The sequence below is a fragment of the Trichomonas vaginalis genome, chromosome II (assembly GCF_026262505.1).
Source record: "Trichomonas vaginalis G3 chromosome II, whole genome shotgun sequence".
Lineage (NCBI taxonomy): Eukaryota > Parabasalia > Trichomonadida > Trichomonadidae > Trichomonas > Trichomonas vaginalis.
This window is the reverse complement of record NC_067204.1, coordinates 21,297,286-21,317,094: the sequence shown is the minus strand read 5'-3', so window position 1 is coordinate 21,317,094 and position 19,809 is coordinate 21,297,286. Positions and strand designations below refer to the sequence as shown.

The window sequence follows — 19,809 nt, the reverse complement described above, 5'->3', positions numbered from 1 at the left end:
TCAAAGCGAACCATTCATAGTTTGCCCATGTTACTGTTTGAACTAAGTCAGAGTTAGAATATATCTTATATCCCATGAAAACTTCTGGAGCATATTGGTATCCGACATAGAAAATTCCATTGCAACCTTTCTTGTCAGACAACTTGGCAGAAGGTTTTATTTCAATGTCTTGTTCCACGTATAAGAATGAGTTGTCAATAGAAATAATGTGAAACCTGTCGCAAGCAATATCTACTGTTGTTGAAGAACCTTCTCCAAACTCACCTACGTTTCCATAAGAAATAGCAGTTGTATATTCGTAAGTTCCAGGAACTATTTCTGACCTTCTAATGGCATTGTCGCATTCGTTATACCATTCGGAAACATTTCCGTTCATGGCATCCAAAACTGTTGGCGTTATATTCTGAGCGGCGTACATTTCATATGGGTAAAAATATAGAATAGTTGGATTTATTTGTCATAATAGAACCCACGTGGACCAAGCTTTACTTTCTTCCTGGCTGAGTTTTTAACTCTTCTTTTTCCTTCATTGCCACTACTTTCACTAGATGAAGTTACTTCTTCACTACTTTCACTTTGTTCTACTCTTCTCTTCTTCTTTGGTGTCGCTTTTGGTAACATGCCCTCTGCTTCAAGTTGTTGCATCTTTGCATCATGTTCACCTAGTATGTTGTAAATTTCCCATGTCCTTTTTGCCTTTAGGCTCTGGTCTCCCATCTCAGGTATCCTATATCCTAGAAAGATTTCGTCATAGTTTGTATTTGAGTCTTCGCGTATTGTTTGCATGACTCTTTCCTGAGTTTCCGGTTCAAGCTCTTCAAACAGAGCTTGTCCATATGGAATAAGCTCGTTTCCAAATATATGTTTTTGTAGCCATTCTGGTTTTCTTTCCATGTTACCAACAATATCTTTTGTGAATGGGAAAGCTTTTACCCAACGTTTCAGGCTTGGGTCATTTATTTCTGTAGTTGGTTTTATTTTGTCAAGGAACATGTTTTTCAATACTAACATTTCATTTGGTACTGTCCATTTGAGTTTTCTTAAATATTCATCCCTTCTCGGTTCATTGTCTGCAAAGTAAGTTTTTATGACATTTTGCAAACTTTCGTTTGCAAGGTCATGTACAATAGGTTCTCTTCCTTCTCTCTCCCTAACTCTCTTTCTAAACTCTTCACCAAATATACCATCTCTATGGTTCTGTGTAGTTCTTTGAGATAAATGTTTTAGAACGTCAGGTGTTATATTTCCATCAGCCATGTTCATTTCATACTGGTTCAAAATATCTGCATCTTTCATATCTTTCAATGGCATTAAAGCCGCGCTGAAAATACCAGCTAAATCTGGTTCACCATTCATTTCCATTGCGTCTACAACATCTTGGAATTGTGGTTGTAAGTTTATGAACCACCTATCCGGGTTAGCTTTATGACCCCATCTCATTGTAGTTCCATAGTCTGCAGAAACAAAAGTAGGTTTGTTTCCATATTGGCTAGGTTCTGAATGAACTTTAAACAATGTTTCATTTCTATATGTTTTGTTGAAATTTAACCTTTTATTTTCACCGAGTTCAGCCAAAGATTGAACGTTATATGCTCGTAAGTAAAAAGGGTTGTTGTATTTGTGTACATTTTCTTTCAGTTCTTCCATTCTATGCTGAATATTTTCATCTGATGTTGGAGTCTTTTGTATGTCGGCAAACATTTTTCGATATTCTTCTACCATGTCAGCCGAATTTTTCTTAGACTCTTGGAAAGATTCCATATTCACCTCATACTCTTGTTGAGGGTCAAGATTTTTCGGCTGTTCCAAATCTTCATCTAGTTCTGTGAAGTTAGTTTCCAAAGGAGGGACTTGTTCGTTTCCTTCAGGCTCTTCTAGCTGTTGTTGCTGAACTATTTCTTCCATGTCTGGTTGTATCTGAACTTCTTCCTGTGGAGTTTCTTGTACCTCATCTGCTGGCATTTCATATATTCCGAGACCGTTTTTAACAAGTTCCCTATCTAAGTCATCCGGACTCATAAACCTTTCTTCTTTCGTTCCGTCTTTATTTTTTACGCGTTTCATGAAGAGAGTTGAATTGTCATTTAGCTCTGACACCAAATATCTCGGAGTAAATTCAGTCATGTCATTTGGATGATATGCTATTAAATCATATCCCTTAGCGAGCTTGTATTTTCCAGGTTTGAAATTATATCCCATTTGGTGCTGAACCATAAAGCTAAATAGGTTCGGGTCAGTATTTCCTTCCTTGAACTTTCTAATAGCTTCTTTATATCTGTCACTAAAGTCAAGAGTATCTGGGTAACCATAGTCTTCTTTAAGCATTTTTAAGAAATCTTGGTTTCCTTGTTCTCTACTTCTTTTATGTCCTTGCTCTGTTTGTGGTTGTTGTTGTGCAGGGTTTTGAACTGTTGGTTGCTGTGCTGGTTGTGGAGGTGGTTGTTGTGCTGGTTGTTGTTGTGGTGCTGGATTTTGAACTGTTGGTTGTTGTGTTGGTTTTGGTGCATGCCTGTGTCTGTGTCCATGTGACGATGTAAATGTTTTAGGTAGTCCTGGTGCAGGTGCTTCTCTTGGAGGGTTTGGTGGTATATAAGTTCCACTAGCTAGTATATAAGTTCCACCAGCTGGTATATAAGTTCCACCAGCTGGCACATATGTTCCATCTGCAGCATAGTGTCCTACCTGACTTTTCGTTTTTAAGAAAGCATTTACTAGGTCTGTTTTGGTCTGTTGTAACTCTTTTTCTTGACTTTCCACAACAGTTGCTCTAACGGCGTCATAGGCACTTTGAACTGCCTGTCTCGTTGCTGCATCTGTTATTTTCGTTATATTTTGTGCTACTTCTTTTAACTCTTTGTCGAAACCTTCAGACTTCAGTTTCTTTCCAGATGAGAAGTCGTTCACTTGTTTCACCTTACTATGAAGAGCTTCGAAGGCGTTCTTAAAGTCAGCATTTGTTAAAGCTTCATTTGAACTGTCTTCATCCGCTTGTATTTTTGTCCTTATTGACCCTATAAGCTGGGCTGCTTTAGCGTTGGCTTGGGCATCTAACCAGTCATTGTTAGCTTTTATATATTCTGCGCTTTTCATTGCCTTTTGCATGGCTGCGTCGTTATTTTTACTTTCTTGTGCTAAGTTTTCATACTGTACGGTTTGGTTTTGCAACTGTAAAAGTTTTTCTGCCTTTACATTTGCTTCAACTTCTTTTTTATACTCATCGCTATCCATATATGTCTTCAGGGCTTTTTGTTTTATCTCTTCATCTTTCAGTACTTTATATTGAGTAGTATGGTTTTTCAAATTTATAACATCTTGTTCCATTTTTGCTACTTCTGCTGCTTTTTCTGACACTTTTTTCGCATATTCCTCTGTACTTAGTTCTTTCAGTTGTTCTTCTTTCTTCTTTTTCTCTACGTTTAACTCATTGAGTTTCTTTGTGTGTCTGTCATATTCTAGTTTCTTTTCGTTTTCACTTATTTGCTTCTGTATGTCTATGTTTGACTTTTTGACATCTGATATTTGATTTTTGAGTGAACTCAAATTCATTTGACTTTGAGGGTTATAGGCTGTTCCGTCTGCAGCTCCACCATAGCCTGCCATTTTCGCTAAAAGTGCCGCTCTTAAACCTCCACTCTGTGCACCAAGAACTCGGTTTAAGAGCATAGGGTTGCTTGACATTTGTTGCAACATAGTGGGGTCATTCAGCATTTGTTGTTGCAACTGTTGTTGTGGTGTCAGTTTTACTATTGGATGTTTCAATGCTCTCTTCCTCTTACGTATATTCTTACGTAGCTTACGTGGCATTTTAAGTGAAGTTAAAAAGCGGTTTTTGACAGATGTTTATATGACACTTTTTGTTCAGCACAAAAAACTACTCGGTCAAAGTGTTGTCAGTTTTGTAAAATAACCGTCCTATCTCATTCTATAAGGGGGAAAGTCTTCTCAAAGTATACTTCCTTGGAACGCCCGTAACTTTTCCTGTAGCGACGATAGACCCTTACTTGTCCGGACAAAGTTATACTATTTTGAGTGCTCTACAAAAAAAGTCAACGGCGACGACTCTCAAAAATTTTTTATGGGCTAGAGGGCGCAACGCGCCTGGAGGCCCATCCCAAGAAAAAAAAAACTTCAGGGCTAGAGGGCGCAACGCGCCTGGAGGCCCCACTACCTTTTTTTTTTTTTTTTTTTTTTTTTGAGATAATTATGTAAATAATATTTTAAATATTTGAATTTGAGGTATAATTTTATAGTAAAATATATTATAAAGAGTATTTATATAAATATTGTAAAATAATATAAGTAATAAAAATTGAGACACCCTCCCTGTTTTTGATGTTTTGTCACTTTTTCGGTAATTCTTATTGTTTCTTTCAAGTTCTATGTAGATGTTCCTCAAGGAAAGCTTGCTAAGACATTCACAATACAACCAAAACAATTCTATGAAGACTTTCTTCACGTAATTTCAACTATTGCTATGGTTGAGCCTGAAAGGGTTACATTCGGTCAAAGTGTTTCTCTATATAATGTTCGTCAAGGACGTGAGCCGCTTAAAATAGCCGAGTTTACCTCCTCCTCAGCACAGCTCAAATTGGACTGCGAATTCCAATTTGTTGGAAACTCCAAGTTCTCTCTCCATACACCATTCAACCAACGCATCCGTATCTTCATTGCTGGATATGTTGGAGACCCTATAACAAATGATGATGAAGAAGAAACTTCAGAAGAAGATAACTAAAACCGTTCCAATAAAAAATTTCATTTTATTATTATATATTGTAAACTAAAAAGTGACAGCCAGGAAAATTTGGCAGGGTCAGTCCTCCTCTTGGGTCTTGGGCAAAATTTCTTATGGGCTAGAGGGCGCAACGCGCCTGGAAGCCCCACTTACCTGACCTAAGTACTAGTTACAAAATAAAGTTGATGTCATAAAAGCAGGCTGATTTAAATCGGGTGAGTTCAAGATACAAATAAATGCATCTTATCCAACATTGGTAATAAGGGTATCTATTTTAGTAAAGATTCAACTTTATTTCATATCATTAGTAAAATCTAAAGAAATTATTGATCATACAAATTGGTAGCCTAGTAGGATCTATAAATTACTACGCCTCGAAAAAGATATATTCAATGCAATCGCATCAATGAAGAGATATAAACTTTTTTTTCATTTATTCTTGTTAACCACTTTATCTGCAACATCGGTAAAGAAGTTTACTTTTTCTGATCAGTCTGAAAAAAAGTATACCTAAGCACAATGATTGTCTAATACAAAAAAAGTATTTATGAACAAATTTGCGAGAAGTGTCAAATCCAATAAATATTGAAAAGACTCCAACATGCAAATTTTATAAAAATATCAATATACATAATGATTAAATCATATTACTTTGAGTATTCATTGAAAAGTAATTTGAGAATTTACGGTTAATTGAGAGATGTCCTTTTGCGGTTTGATTAGGGATTAATGATGGTAGATCGACGGTTTTAAATTCAATTTTGAAAAAACACTAACATGTAATAATTTTCATATCATATTTCCAAATATAATGTTAAAATCTGAAATTCGGTCCTATTTATCAAAATTTGGATTATCGGAATGAAAAAGTCAAACTGCTTTGATATTAGAGCACTTTCGGAAATATAAAACTTGTTGTTGACACTACCTTCTCAATTTTCTGAAAATTCTCAAATTTCATTTTTTTAGATACACCAAATTGAATTTACTTCGCGATTTCTCTAAGATTAGCATATATATTCTTATTAGCAGTTATATCATAATGAAAGATAGATCTCAGGTAACGGTAATTGGTCAATTTAATTTTTTTCCGAATTACAAAAATCATGGGGTGATTATTATATGGTAAATAACTATAAAGTTTCTAATCAAACAAATCCCACAATTAATCTTACTGATACCAACTATTACGTATCAAATTGCAAATTTATAGAATTAAACAAAGAAAGAGCAATATCAATCACTAGTTCACAGCATGGCACATGCATTTTAATAGAGAGTTCTTCATTTTTCAAATGTGGAAAAACAGAAGAAGACGATATTAATCAAGGTTGTGTTATATATTTTGGTGATCTCGGATCTATCGTTCATAATAAACTTTGTTTTGACTCAAATATTGGCAGTAAACAAGGACTTACGACATATACCAAAGTATCAACAAATAATAAAAATTATTTTGTTTTTTGTTCAGCAACTAATAACGGAGATATTGAAAATTCTCTAATGCTTCTATATCTTAATCAAGGAATACAATCAATCGAAAACTCTAATATCACGTCAAATAAATGCAAATATACACCATGTTATTATCTTGATACAGGATCTCAAAGATCTCGTGTTAACTTTTCTAATTTTATTGATAATATCGGGAAAAATAATTTCCTTCAACATAATTTAAGTCCAGAAGATTTTGAAATTAATAACTGCAATATTATCAATAATGGTATAGGCATAGGTAATTTATTTTATAAATATGATGATGGAGTGCCAATATCCTTTTCATGCATAACAAAAAATAATGTTTCCAATATATTTAAGACTGAAGGAAAATTTAAGTTAAATAATTGTTATTGCAATGACAATAAAAACAGTAATTATGGTAATTTTACAGCAAAAAGTAAGATATCATCATATTTTACAGCCAATATTGATGCCAAGTTAGATTGTGAATATGGAACAGTTATTAAAAAAATAGTTAATCATAATGCACATAATACTATTCATTGTACATGCGAAAATTATAATATTATTCCAAGATCCAAAAGATTCAGATAATTAAATCTTAAGTTTTATTTATATTATTTGATAGACATTTTGTCTATGAGACATACTTAGTTTTGAATAAAGAATGATTATTAACAGTATACGGAAAATTTAGGTCTTAAGCTCACTTTTGGTCTTATTTTTTTGACAGGGTGGGCTGCATAAATATCTGTGAAATAAACTTCGTATGAAATTGAGGTGTAGTCTAACGGTTAAAACCGCCGGATTGGCTATATTTTTGGGGTTCCGAGTTCGAATTAAGTGCCACGCATTTCTTTTTTTCTTTTTTTATACTTGAAAAATAAATAGAAGATTGCTATTAGTAAGAAACAAGTAAACTGTTTTTAGTCATATATATTGAATAAATTAAATTTTCTAATAATAATTGTGTGAATTTGACTCAAATTTATTAATATGAATCAATTGGATGTTCTCAAGTTCACTATTCATACCAAGAGACTTAGTCAATCTTAGTATAACTGAATTATCCATATCAAAACATTTAAATTTTCAGAATTGTTCTATATTGTTATAGGTGGAAGAGCGATTACAAACAAAAAATGTATTTTAAGATAGGTAGATACAAATAGACTGTAAATTATAAAAAACATAAAACAATATTCTAAAAAATTTTTATTCTTATGAAAATATTGATTGGTTATAACATGTATCTAATGGTCTGTTTGAATCTCAATTTTTTACTTTTGCAACTCAATATGGAGAATTTTTTTCAAATTATAGAACTATTTGAAATACAATAGAGACCAACACTGATATGGAAGTATAGGATATCAAAGAACCTTTATAATGGTAATACTATGATGAACAAATGCTAGAATCTGACTCGGTTATAATCAAATTTTTGATCTCAGGGAAATTGAAAAAGTAAAAATTTGAGGGTAATATCCAAATATAATATTATTTTTAATTTGAGATCCAACTATAGTAATTATGTATTAAAATGACATTTGTTGTAAGTTCTTATGTTTGTATGATCATAAATCAAAAATATAAGAATTTTTTGTTAATTTCTTCGGCAATCCATTATATAAGCTTCAAATATCTATTGTCACATGCTAACATAGATGAAACTAATTAAATGGGTATATCGAAAATAAGTTAATATGAATAAATAGAGTAATTGAGGTGATTGTTTTGCAATTTTGAAATTTACTCACGTTTATGTTGATATGTGATGCTATTCATATAATACCAGATCTCATGATTATAATAATAAAAATAATTTGAACAATAAATGAGATTGGTATTAGAAATTGGATTTTGACACACAGCTGCATAATCAACTTATATACATAAGAATATTAAGCGATTAACAATATTTCTTTCTCAAAATAATTTAAAATTTAAAGATCAAAGTTCATATATTTTGAATTTAGGATTAGAAAATCTTATAACTGTTTTGTAATTTGATTGTAATATACCTTCAGCTACATAATTGATCAAAACTTACAAGGTCAAAGAGTAGCTTAATACTGCACATTTCAATATACTGCTTACTTCATTTTCAAAAATTATTACATATTGTTCAATTAACGATTTTTTCACAGATGACTTTTCTAACAAAACTGACCCATTCACATCGCTCATCACCAACTTACAAAGTCGAAAACACAAGTTTCTGTGTCCACAGAGCATATGATTTAATAACGGATATCATTTTTAAATAGATGTGTATCTATTAACGAGCATTTTCATTAAATCTCATACAACAGAGAAAGAATACGAGTCTAATATGGTCAGAGAAACTTGTGTTAGATTTTGAATTTTGTAGATTTCAACACAGTATCTCAATTTTGCATACCAAGATATGTGCCTTTACAAATGCTTTTCATATCCGCTCCGACTTCAAGCGTAAATACTTCCCATCTCTTACAATCATTACTTTTTTCGAACTCCCTAAAATTTTTTTAAAATTTTTTTTATTTTTTGACACTTTGCAAAATCTTAATATACATAGTATATAGACGCTATGTTTTTGCAAATTTTTTTGCCAAAGTATTCAAAATTGTGGGAATTTTGCGGTTAAAAATAAGACCCAAAATGATTTTAAGACCCACTTTTTCCGTATACTGTAATGATAATATCACCTTAAAATCAATAAATTGTACTAGAAGTACTAAACGTAACTTGTGTTGCTATCTCAGCAATTTAAATCGGTAATTTAATTTGATTTAAAACCAAAAATCAAACCATATGAAGTATTAATGCATATTCAATTGAAACGTTCCCTACATATGCATCAGAGATGATCTTAATTCAGCAAGAATGAATAAACATTTTGTTATGATGATGAATTTAAAAACAGTTGTCACTTTTTAAAATTCAATTTGATAACAAATTCATCGCTTTATTCCAATCGTTAATTTTGGAAATTCGTATTTAATTGCAGTAATTAATCTTATTACTAAAAATCAAATTGAGAGTGTAAGTTTCAACCGTACATTCAATTTTTCATTTGAGTTACATTTCATCGTTGCTTCCACTTTTATAGTCATTCAATGGATAAATTAATCAATTTCGGTAAGAAGACAAAAGAAATTTCTAAGCAAGCTGGCGAAAGCATTGTTAAAGCCGGCGAGAAAGTCAAGAAGGCATCAAAGCAATTAATCCGTCGTTCCCTTGCAGATGCAGTAAGAGATTACATTGCTTCTACACTCAACAACACAGTTGAGGAATTCATTTCAGAATTAGTGGCCGAAATCCAAGAAAACGCCAAAGAATTCAAGGACGAAGACAAAGGACCACTTGTTCAACAGGTTATCTTCCTCAATCTCTTAGGCTATGATACCGCTTGGGCTGATTTCATGATTCTTGAAGTCCTCTCTTCTAATGATTACTCTCTCAAGAGGCTTTGCTACACAGCTGCCGGTTTCCTTTGGAATTCCAACTCCGACGTCGTTCTCATGGCCACAAACAGAGTCAGAAAGGATCTTACAACAAACAATCCTTTATTTACAACTCTTGTTTTAAGCAGTATCCCATCATATCTTTCAATTCCAATTTCCCAGCATGTAGCCAATGATGTTGTATCGTTCATGTCATCCGCAAGAGCTGACATCCGCCAGAAGGCAATTGCCAACTTCTACAACATTTGCGTTGTTTATCCAGACGCATTAAGAACAGGATTCCCAGCTCTCAAGGCCCGCCTTGATGATTCAGAGCCATCTGTTTTATTCGCAACATTGAACGTAATGACAGAATTCTGCCGCCATAATCCACAGAATTTCACATCTCTCATTCCAAAGCTCTACAAGATGCTTGAAGCTCCAGCCAGCAACTGGATCTGCCTCAAACTCATTATCCTCCTCCGCATGCTCTGCGAAGTCGAACCACGCCTTCCAAAGAAGTTAATTCCAACATTTACAACATTACTCGAGACAACAGGCTCTGCAACAGTTCTCTTCGAATTAGTCAGAACAATCATCGAAGTTCCAATTACAAATACCGTTCTTCTTACATATGCCACCGAAAGAATGAAGAATTTCATCGACAACTCCGATGCAAACCTTCGTTTCCTTTGCCTCAAGCTCTTCATCAAGCTCATGGAGATCCAGCCAAAGCTTGTTGCCCAAAACAAGGAGATCATCTCAAATTGCCTCGACTCCAGCGATGAAGCAACACGTTTACTCGCTCTCGACCTCTTAATGGCACTCGCCAACTCCAAGACTATCGACGGTATCGTTGCCAAAATGTTCCTTCACTTCAAGGAATCAATATCTGTCAGTTTTAAGAATACATGCATTACACGCATCATTGAAGTCTGTTCCAAGAACGATTACGCAGTTATTTCGGACTTCAACTGGTACATACAAGTTATTGGTGACTTCCTTGACGAAGGCGGCTTCACATGCTTCGATATCATTTCCAACCAATTCATGGATTTGGCTACACGTGTTCCAGCAACACGCGAATCACTTGTTGAAATGATGGGAAAGATCTTGAGCATGAGGAATTACAGAGATGCAACGAAACTCCTTCTCACAGCTCTTTACATCATTGGTGAGTATTCGGAGAATTCCAAGCCACTTCCTTTGATCATTACTGAGAACATTTTGTTCTGTGATGAACGTGTACAAGTCAGCGCATTGTCAACAGCTTTCAAGTTGTATATCAGATGCGATAGTGAAGAATCTTTCAAACAAGCAGAGAGTTTGTTCGCTGAAAGATTACCTGATTTCCAGACAGGAATATACGCTGAAGTACAAGATTTAGCTGTTACAACAATGCAGTTAATTGACACGTTCAAGGACATGAGAGATTCAGAAGAGTTCAAGGAGATCAAGGACAAGTTGACAGCTGAATACGATGAAGACTCACTTCCTCCTCTTGAAGTTCCTGAAGAAATCAATGGCGATGTCGAATTGAACTTCAACGTTGATGATGATGACGACGACTTCTTGGCTGAAGATCAGGATGGACCAGTTGATCCTCTTGTCGCAGCAACAGCTGAAGAGCTCAAGAAGAAAGAAGGAAAGAAGAAATCATCAGATAAGAAAGGAAAGGATGATGAAACAAAGCCAAAGATCAAAGTAAGGAAACAGAACAAGAACACTGACAGAGGAAACATCGTAATCAAGGCTGCAAAGAAACCTTTGTTCGGTCAACAACCTGAAAAGAAGGCAAATCCTCTCGCTGATGCTTTCGCAAACATAAACTTAAACGAACCTGCTCAACAACAAGCTCCACAACAACAGTCTCAGCCAAAACAAAAAGAAACAAAGAAGACAGAAGAGAAACAACAGCCAGAAGAGAAGAAACCAGCTGAGAAGAAGAAAGTTAAGGGAGTAATCAAGGCAGGAAGAAAGAAAATCCACAAAACAGAAGAACCAAACAGACCACCACTGAAACAGTAATTTTGACTAAAGTAAAATTAGTTTTTTTCTTATTCTTTTATTTTTTAATATATTCACTGAAGTTGAAGATTTCCTGTTACCAAGCGGAACATTGCTTATTATGATATGAGGAGCTCAAGGAGATTCCATCAACTCTCAAGTCTGCAATTGAACATCTTGAAATTATATTCAGAAATCACATTTTGAGTCTATGATTGCTTTCACAAAATTTTACTGGCCAATCGAAGGTGACACCTGAGAGGTTAACAATTAGAGAAAACAATCATAGACATAGAACAATTAGAGCTGCTATGAATTAATAAAAGATTCTTTTTCATTTAGTCAAGCAAAGTCATATACCGATATATTAAGATTGAAGAAAGAATCATATTTTAAGTTCACTTGTTCATGTTAGAATTTGATATAAAAATATGTAATCTTTCATATTAAGAGTAAATTCGCTCTGAATAGTCTGATTTTCTTTAAATTATAATAATCTCTTTATCATGTTTTTCATTATTTTTCTTTGTTGTTGAATGGATGAACTCATCAATAATATAATGATTCTATTCAGCAATGAAACAGACAATCATGCTAAATATGAAGCAAATATATGCATTATGGATTGGTTACTTTCAGATCAAGCTTTTGAACAAATTTTAATAATATTGCAATCAGAATACCCATTGCCAGTCTATAACACTGTCATATCTGGTATTAAATCAACAATTAAATATCGATTACACCGTATTGCACAAGAATTACGAATTCCTTTGATACAAATTTTGATAAATTTTCTCGACAAAACGACAGAAGGTCTTGACAATTTAGTCATTAACTGCATTGCAGGATTGTACTTGCTAACACCTGATAGTCCTCCTCTTATTTCATTATTTTCAGAAAAAAATCAACATATTTACGCAGTTGTTAATGAAGTTTGCATAAACTATATTCAAGCAATATATAGACCTTACGATCTTGCTGAACTTGCAGCTGAAAAACTGAAAGAAACCATTCAATCATTCATTCCTTTGTTTTCAGAGTCAGAAGTGAACAAAAACTGGATAGAAGTCGCCTCTAATATGATTTTAGCCTATGATCAGTTCGGAGAATTCATTTTCATGATAGAAAAAATTAATAACAGTATAAATTCAGAAATTGATATCCAATCGATCATTAATTTCGTTTACAATGCAAGTACTCTTGATCCATCGCATGATGACGAACAGAAATTCATTTATTTAATTTTTGAATTGACAAAAAATGTAATTGAATTTTTAGTTTCAAATGAAACGAAATATTCAACATACCATAATATAATAACTCTAATTAATTTCTTTCTTTGGTCGAGATGTGATTTATTTTCCAAATCAGAAGATTTTTTTAATTTTTTAGTCAAAATTTTAGAATTTATACCAGAAAACTACACAACAGATAATGAAGATGACTATTCATTGTTTTTAGAGCATTACACATCAAAAATTGACGAAATGGCATCAGAAAATGAAGAATTTCGACAATTATCACAACCTTTGTTTATTGTTTGCATAAATTCAGTTGATAATGGATACCCTCATAACAAAATCAACAATTTATTTCAAAGAATTTGGAAAATTTCACCTGAATTATGTTTTGAAGTTCTAGAAAACGCTGAAATATCAGATGGCATGTTAGCCGCAGCCTCATATATAGGATCGCATCTGTTACCAGTCGAAATCAAAACTTTAATCTGTCAAAAATTAATTCAATGTCAAAATTTTCCAATTTTGTCACTTTTATTTATTCAAAACATCGGATTTGAAATGACTGATTATCTAAATGAGTTTATAACTATATCCTCGATGTTTATAGATGTTGACCAGAAAAATAGTCTCAAGGCTTTCGCCCATATTATATCGAGAAATGTCAATTTATTTAAAGATCAAAATTTGGAAATTTTGATGCCATTTTTGAATACTTTACAAAACGGTTTTGAACCTTATTTGATAATTTCATTAATTTCAATAATGAATGTTAATTATAATACTGATATATTAACAATGATTTATGATTCTATTTCATCAACAATTGAAAATATTTTGAAAACAAATGATGAAAATTTAATTAAAGAATTATTGACGTCGTTATGTGTTCTAAGTAGTTATTTAAAGGATTTAAAGGTCGAAGATAATGTTCATCAGTTCGTTGTTAGTACTTTTGACATGGTTTTTGATGAAATTGAAAATGTAACTGTAATTAATGATGATTTTGTGCAGGATAGGGTATATAATTTCATTTATTTAACACTTTCTGCAAATAATATTAGTAATATTGATAAGATATGTCAATATTTTTATTATATTCTTGAAAATGGAATAATTCAATATTATCATTTTCAAATTTTACCTCTTTTGAAGAGTTCTTTTGATCATAATATCATTAGACAGTATTGTGACAACTATGACTTCTCTGATCCTATGATATCTGTTTCTATTTTTAAAGTTATGTCTATGATGGCAAATAATTATGATACTGATCTTTGGTCATTGTTTGGATTCTCTTTTCCTGTGAGAGGTTTGTATGCAAATGACGCGAAAATACAGAAATACGCTTTTGCTTTCATTTGTCGAAGTATTAAAATCGAAAAGCCTCAAGAATTTATTAATGACGCAATTGATGCAATTAACTTTCTTATTGATAATGGATCTTATATCGATAATATAGAAGAATACGGGAGGAAGGTAATTAATATGTTGAATACATCCCGTACTTAATTAAATTTGTTTGTATTTTATTTAATAAACATGAAATTATTTTGATTCCATCATATTTCATTGAGTTAACAATAATGCATTTGTGTATTGTTATCAAAAAATGGAGTTTCTTTATAGATATTATAAATTTGCTCCAAACTTTGATTTGAAATATCAATCACTTCAAGATAAAAAATGGACCTAAATTAATGTGAATTAATGGTATTTTTATTTTAATTTTGCTCCAAATTAAAACATCACTTTTATTCTGGTTACTCATTTAAGGGTGCACCCGTATGTACGTTTATTTGAGAGGAGGAGGATTACCCTCTCAATTTTGAGGGATTCGTTAGTTTATTTTCTCGATGAATATGCAATAAAATTTGATTTTTACCTTATCAATATACTTCATATAATATACACATGTTCATGTAAAAACTTTTTTCCAAAATCCTCAGGAATTAAGGGATTTTTGAATTTTAAGAATTTTTTTCGAATTTTTTCGAAAAAAAATATTTTCAGAATAGGGATGCGTTAAACACGCCATTTGACCGGGCGTACATTTTTTTTGTTCGCCCAAAAATTTCGCCATTTGAGAAATTCAAAAATTAAAAATAAAATTTTAATCTTGATTTTTTTATTTTCGTGATTTTTTTGAAACTTACATAAGCGATGAAATACTTTTTTTTAAGTAATCGTTTATTATATATAAATATATCTTAATAAATTTACTTCCTTAAGGTAGAGCGTGTTCAAATTTAAAATCTCATACAATATTTTCTTAATGGCGTATTTTTCTGAGGTCGCCCAAATAAAGGCGAATTCAAAATTGAGAACTCCAAGGCGTATGGCGAGTATTCAAAATGTACGCCACTTACAAAATATTGAATGTGGATTATCAATTTTTTGGCGTTTTCAATTTCAAATTTTGATATTTATGTTTATTTTATTCAGTATAATGCTAAGAATTAAAATATAAAATTCATAGAATTTTTTCTTTGAAAATATTTTACATTTTTATTATACCACTCCTAGACTAGTCATCAGGTTATCCTCAGATCATCCTCAGACTACTCCTTATCAGATTACTCATCATCCTCAGACTACTCCTTAGACCCCTCCTCATAAGACTCCTCCTCAGATCTTCCTCCTGAGACTACTCTTCAGACTACTCCTTAGAGTCCTCCTCATCAGACTAGTCCTGAGACTAGTCCTCAGACTACTCCTGAAACTACTCCTCAGATTATCCTCAGACTCCTCCTCAGATTATCCTCAAACTACTCCTCAGATTATCCTCAGACTCCTCCTCAGATTATCCTCAAACTACTCCTCAGTCTAATCCTCAGACTCCTCCTCAGATTATGCTCAGATTATCCTCAAACTCCTCAGACTACTCCTCAAACTCCTCAGACTACTCCTCAAACTCCTCAGATTATCCTCAAACTCCTCAGACTACTCCTCAAACTCCTCAAATTATCCTCAGACAACTCCTGAAACTACTCCTCAGACAACTCCTCAGATTATCCTCAAACTCCTCAGACTACTCCTCAAACTCCTCAGACTACTCCTCAAACTCCTCAGATTATCCTCAAACTCCTCAAACTACTCCTCGGTCTAATCCTCAGACTCCTCCTCAGATTATCCTCAGATTATCACTTTACATATATATATCGATAACTAAATAATTACTTATTATACTTTCTTTATTTTTTTTAATTTTAAAATAATAGTAGTATATATGGCGGGTTGTGTGACTTTTTTTGTAAACGTAAGAATTCATACAATATTGAACGATTTTGTAAGTAATTTTCATACAATTGATAAAATAAATGTATGATTCTTACGGTTTTTATTCTTACGTTTTTGAATAAATCAAGATTTAAAATGATACAAAATTGTAAGACATTTACACTCAACCCATACATTAAATGTAATAAAAAAAATAAAAGAAGCTATATATATATAGATGATGTCAGATATTCCGCGATTAATTAAACATTGTTTAAATCCTGAATGGAATCAATGGAGTCATAATCAAAGACCTCATAAACGAGAAAAAGAAATTAAAAACTAAACTTCTTACATTTTTGAATAATTTATTTTTTTAATTCGTAAGAAATGAGTGAATCTAAATTCGTGACTGTGAATCAATTAATGAATAAACTTTCACCAATTCTCGCCCAAGTTAAACAAGTAGACGTTTATTTTGATGATTACATAGAAAGTTTATTTTATAAAGGTAAGTTTAATATTAAACCTATTGCTTTTGCATTTGATGGTAAATTAATCGAAAATTCAAAAATTTGGGAATTAATTCCGAATATTGAATTTATAACAAATATTAATGATAAATGGTTTAAACAACAAAATCACTTCACTAAAGTTCTTTGTAGATTAATGATTAAAACTGAGGAAAAAGAATTTAACGAGTTTAAATATCATCCATGTAAAATTTTAGAACTTGGTAACGAAAAACTTCAGAAAAAATTAAACGCAAGACTATCAAAAGATAGAATCGAAAGAATAAATAAACTCGCTATTGGTAATGGTAATGATGAAGAAGAATTTGATGAGTTCAACATTGAACTTTAAGAAACTAATGATTATTTGAATGAAAAATAAACTTTAAAAAATTCATGTCTTACATTTTTGAATAATTTATTTTTAATTCGTATGAAATGAGTGTCACAACTAACAGCGTTAAAAATTTAGGATTCACAAATGAGGAAATAAAGGATATATTAAAGGAGGCGGGTTATGAAGTTGATAAATATTATTTAAGAAATTGTCAAAAATTTGCGGAGTTTTTAAATGAGTTTGATTATGATGGAAAAATGAATAAAGATGATGTTATAAATTTCTTATATCCATCTTCTAAAAAAGAAAAACCTAAAGAACCTGATGTTTTCCCTGAATATTATGAAGAACGAATTAAAGATGATGAATATGATGAAATTGAAAAACTGGAAAAAATAAGAGATGAAATAGATGAAAAAATTAAGGAATTAAGAGAAGTTGAAAAATATAATGAAAATGAAGTAGAGGGTTTAATGAATATCCCAGCTTCAGAATCAGAAGTTCAGAAATCTCATGAAGAAAGATATAAAAATTATGTCTTAGAATCAACACAAAATTTATTAGATGGTGAAATAGATGAAACACTTTCAGAAGAAGGAACTAAATTTATTCATAAACATAAGTTACAATTTATTGATAATGAAGAATACCCTTGTATATTACTTTCACCACCTTTAGATTCCGAAAAATTCAAAAAAGCTCTTAAAAACGTGACATATGCAACTAATACGATTAAGAAAGAAGATCATGATATTTACACAAATTATTATTTAAATAAATGCACAGGTGTTGATAAAGTTTTTGATTTATTAGATAAAATATCAAAAGAAACCATTGGAACCTATAAAATTTTGTGTGATTGTGGTTTCATTATTGAAGATACCAATAATGTTTCATATGAAAGAACAGCACCGAAGGAAGATGAAGTTGAAAGGTCTATACCATTCATTATTAAGAACATAAAAGATATGAAAACTTATAAACATTATATTTATTCATTTATTTCAGAAAAAATGGAAGCAACCCATAAAACATCTTCTCATCATTTTATAGCTATTCATACATTCCTTTTCAAAGTTGTGAAATTAAATAAGACAGGAATTAGATTTAATGTATCAGGGTACGCATTCTTGAGTAAATTAAAATGTATTCGTCACGTCGCAGATGATAAAAATTTATGTATTCTTAATTCATTTTATGGGCTTTAATAAATAAAACTTTATTTTTATTTATTTTTTAATTTTTATTCTTACATAAATGAACAAAAACGGAACAGCTAAAATGAATGATAATCAAATTAGAGCAGAAGGTAGAAGGTTATTTAAACGCTTCTATAACATTCCTGATGGTGTTAATCCTAAAACTCGTAGAAGCTATTTAAATGAAGCAATAGATGCATATGAAGGGTTTGACATTTCATCAGAAAGTGAGAGATTAGCGAGAATGTTAAATGTTAATATTGATTTCTATTATTGTGATCCTCAACCAGAAGACGTGGACATAAATAAGGTAGACTTTCCATTAGTGGAATCAATAATGATAGATCCAGAATTTGAAACAGTAAATATTTTATTAACACAGAGTTCATGTGGAAAACTTCACGCTGACAGAATAACAGACGTTGAAGCACTCACCGGCTATAAAGTTTGTCCATATTGTAAAGAAGAAGTTTATTCTATTCGCGATGATCCAGAAAGGAAAAACCAAAGAAGATTTTTAAAGCATTGTGAGAAATGTAAAGAAAATAATGGGAGATTAATTCAAGACGTTCAATTGCAAAAGACACAGCAACCATATGCACCACATATTACGAAACAGAAGATATATCAGTGGTTATTAGCTCACAATTTTGCAGGAATATTATCACCGACAAGATATTATATTACTTTTGACTTTGAAACATTAGAGACTAAAGAAGAATTACAACTTTCTGAGTGTGCAACTTTGAATGCTTACTTAAAACCATTCATGGTATCATCAACGGTTAAATTAAACGATAAAACATATACGAGGAATTTTTGTTTAACTTCGAGTGATTCTTTTATTTCTGATTGGATTGAGTTTTTATTTTCAACCTGTTCATTAGTTGTTGAATCAAATATGAGTCAATACAATGAATTATTGTTGTCCCATACATTAAATGAAAAACAGAAGGAAGCATTTAAAGAACTTCTAGATGAGGAATTTAATAAAGTGAATATCATAGGTTTTAATTCGGGAAAGTTTGATTTAAATTTAATTCTTCGTGATTTAAACACTGCAAAATGGAAAATAAAATCAATGCTGGGTTCATCTTCACAATTTAAGCAAATCATTGTAAAGAAACAAACGTTCCATATGAATTGAGATTTATTGACATCAGAAATTATATAGCGGGTGGGACATTGGATCAATTCACTCAAGATTTCGGAAACAATAAATCACGTGTTAAATCCTTTTTCCCTTATCAATTCATCACATGGGAGAATTACGAAGAAGAATTATATAAAGTGGAACCATTCACTCAAGATTCATTTTATTCAGCATTAACTCAAGAAACTATATCAGATAGTGATTATCAAATATATCTCAATGATGCTAAAAATTTTAAGAATAGATTAGAATATTTTATTCATTATTGTAATAAAGATGTTGAAATTATGATTGACCCAATTGATAAAATTATTGAAGAAACATTTGTTTATAAAATTGATATGCTTCATAATCTTTCTTTATCATCGAATGCTTCAATGATTCGTTACGCTTTAGCATATAAAGACTTTAATCATAATGAAAAATATCCTGAGGAAGAGATAGAATCAAGTTTTGAATTAACGAAAAAGTATTGGAAATATAAAATTGAATCATATAAGAAACAAGATGAAAAAGC

At 31.7% G+C, this 19,809-nt stretch overlaps 8 protein-coding genes across 8 annotated transcripts, besides 3 other annotated features; 5 read left to right on the top strand and 3 right to left on the bottom strand.

The window, feature by feature from the left end:
- Positions 1-1,497: part of a mobile genetic element that runs on past the window's edge.
- TVAGG3_0583940 (protein of unknown function, DUF4106 family) lies at positions 451-1,011 on the bottom strand (the record flags this gene model as incomplete). The annotated part of the gene is made up of 1 exon (XM_051239253.1): positions 451-1,011. One exon carries the CDS (start codon positions 1,009-1,011, stop codon positions 451-453), a length of 561 nt encoding a protein of 186 aa, XP_051097077.1.
- Positions 1,498-2,023: 526 nt separating the features above from the next.
- TVAGG3_0583920 (protein of unknown function, DUF4106 family) lies at positions 2,024-3,321 on the bottom strand (the record flags this gene model as incomplete). Its single annotated transcript, XM_051239252.1, has 1 exon — positions 2,024-3,321. A coding segment is annotated over one exon (1,298 nt), but the record flags the coding sequence as incomplete, so codon positions are not given.
- Positions 3,322-3,473: 152 nt separating this feature from the next.
- Positions 3,474-3,804, bottom strand: TVAGG3_0583910 (protein of unknown function, DUF4106 family; the record flags this gene model as incomplete). The annotated part of the gene is made up of 1 exon (XM_051239251.1): positions 3,474-3,804. A coding segment is annotated over one exon (331 nt), but the record flags the coding sequence as incomplete, so codon positions are not given.
- A 386-nt stretch (positions 3,805-4,190) lies between these two features.
- Positions 4,191-4,368: a mobile genetic element.
- A 106-nt stretch (positions 4,369-4,474) lies between these two features.
- TVAGG3_0583890 (uncharacterized protein) lies at positions 4,475-4,735 on the top strand (the record flags this gene model as incomplete). The annotated part of the gene is made up of 1 exon (XM_051239250.1): positions 4,475-4,735. The coding sequence occupies one exon, from the start codon at positions 4,475-4,477 to the stop codon at positions 4,733-4,735; it is 261 nt and encodes an 86-aa protein (XP_051097074.1).
- Positions 4,736-9,268: 4,533 nt separating this feature from the next.
- TVAGG3_0583880 (delta adaptin-related family) lies at positions 9,269-11,731 on the top strand (the record flags this gene model as incomplete). Its single annotated transcript, XM_001301388.1, has 1 exon — positions 9,298-11,652. One exon carries the CDS (start codon positions 9,298-9,300, stop codon positions 11,650-11,652), a length of 2,355 nt encoding a protein of 784 aa, XP_001301389.1.
- A 436-nt stretch (positions 11,732-12,167) lies between these two features.
- TVAGG3_0583870 (armadillo (ARM) repeat-containing protein family) lies at positions 12,168-14,565 on the top strand (the record flags this gene model as incomplete). Its single annotated transcript, XM_001301387.1, has 1 exon — positions 12,168-14,384. The coding sequence occupies one exon, from the start codon at positions 12,168-12,170 to the stop codon at positions 14,382-14,384; it is 2,217 nt and encodes a 738-aa protein (XP_001301388.1).
- Positions 14,566-15,223: 658 nt separating this feature from the next.
- TVAGG3_0583860 (uncharacterized protein) lies at positions 15,224-16,499 on the top strand (the record flags this gene model as incomplete). Its single annotated transcript, XM_001301386.1, has 1 exon — positions 15,725-16,048. One exon carries the CDS (start codon positions 15,725-15,727, stop codon positions 16,046-16,048), a length of 324 nt encoding a protein of 107 aa, XP_001301387.1.
- A 454-nt stretch (positions 16,500-16,953) lies between these two features.
- Positions 16,954-17,468: a mobile genetic element.
- A 729-nt stretch (positions 17,469-18,197) lies between these two features.
- Positions 18,198-18,995, top strand: TVAGG3_0583840 (uncharacterized protein; the record flags this gene model as incomplete). The annotated part of the gene is made up of 1 exon (XM_051239249.1): positions 18,198-18,995. A coding segment is annotated over one exon (798 nt), but the record flags the coding sequence as incomplete, so codon positions are not given.
- Between the last annotated feature and the right edge of the window lie 814 nt (positions 18,996-19,809).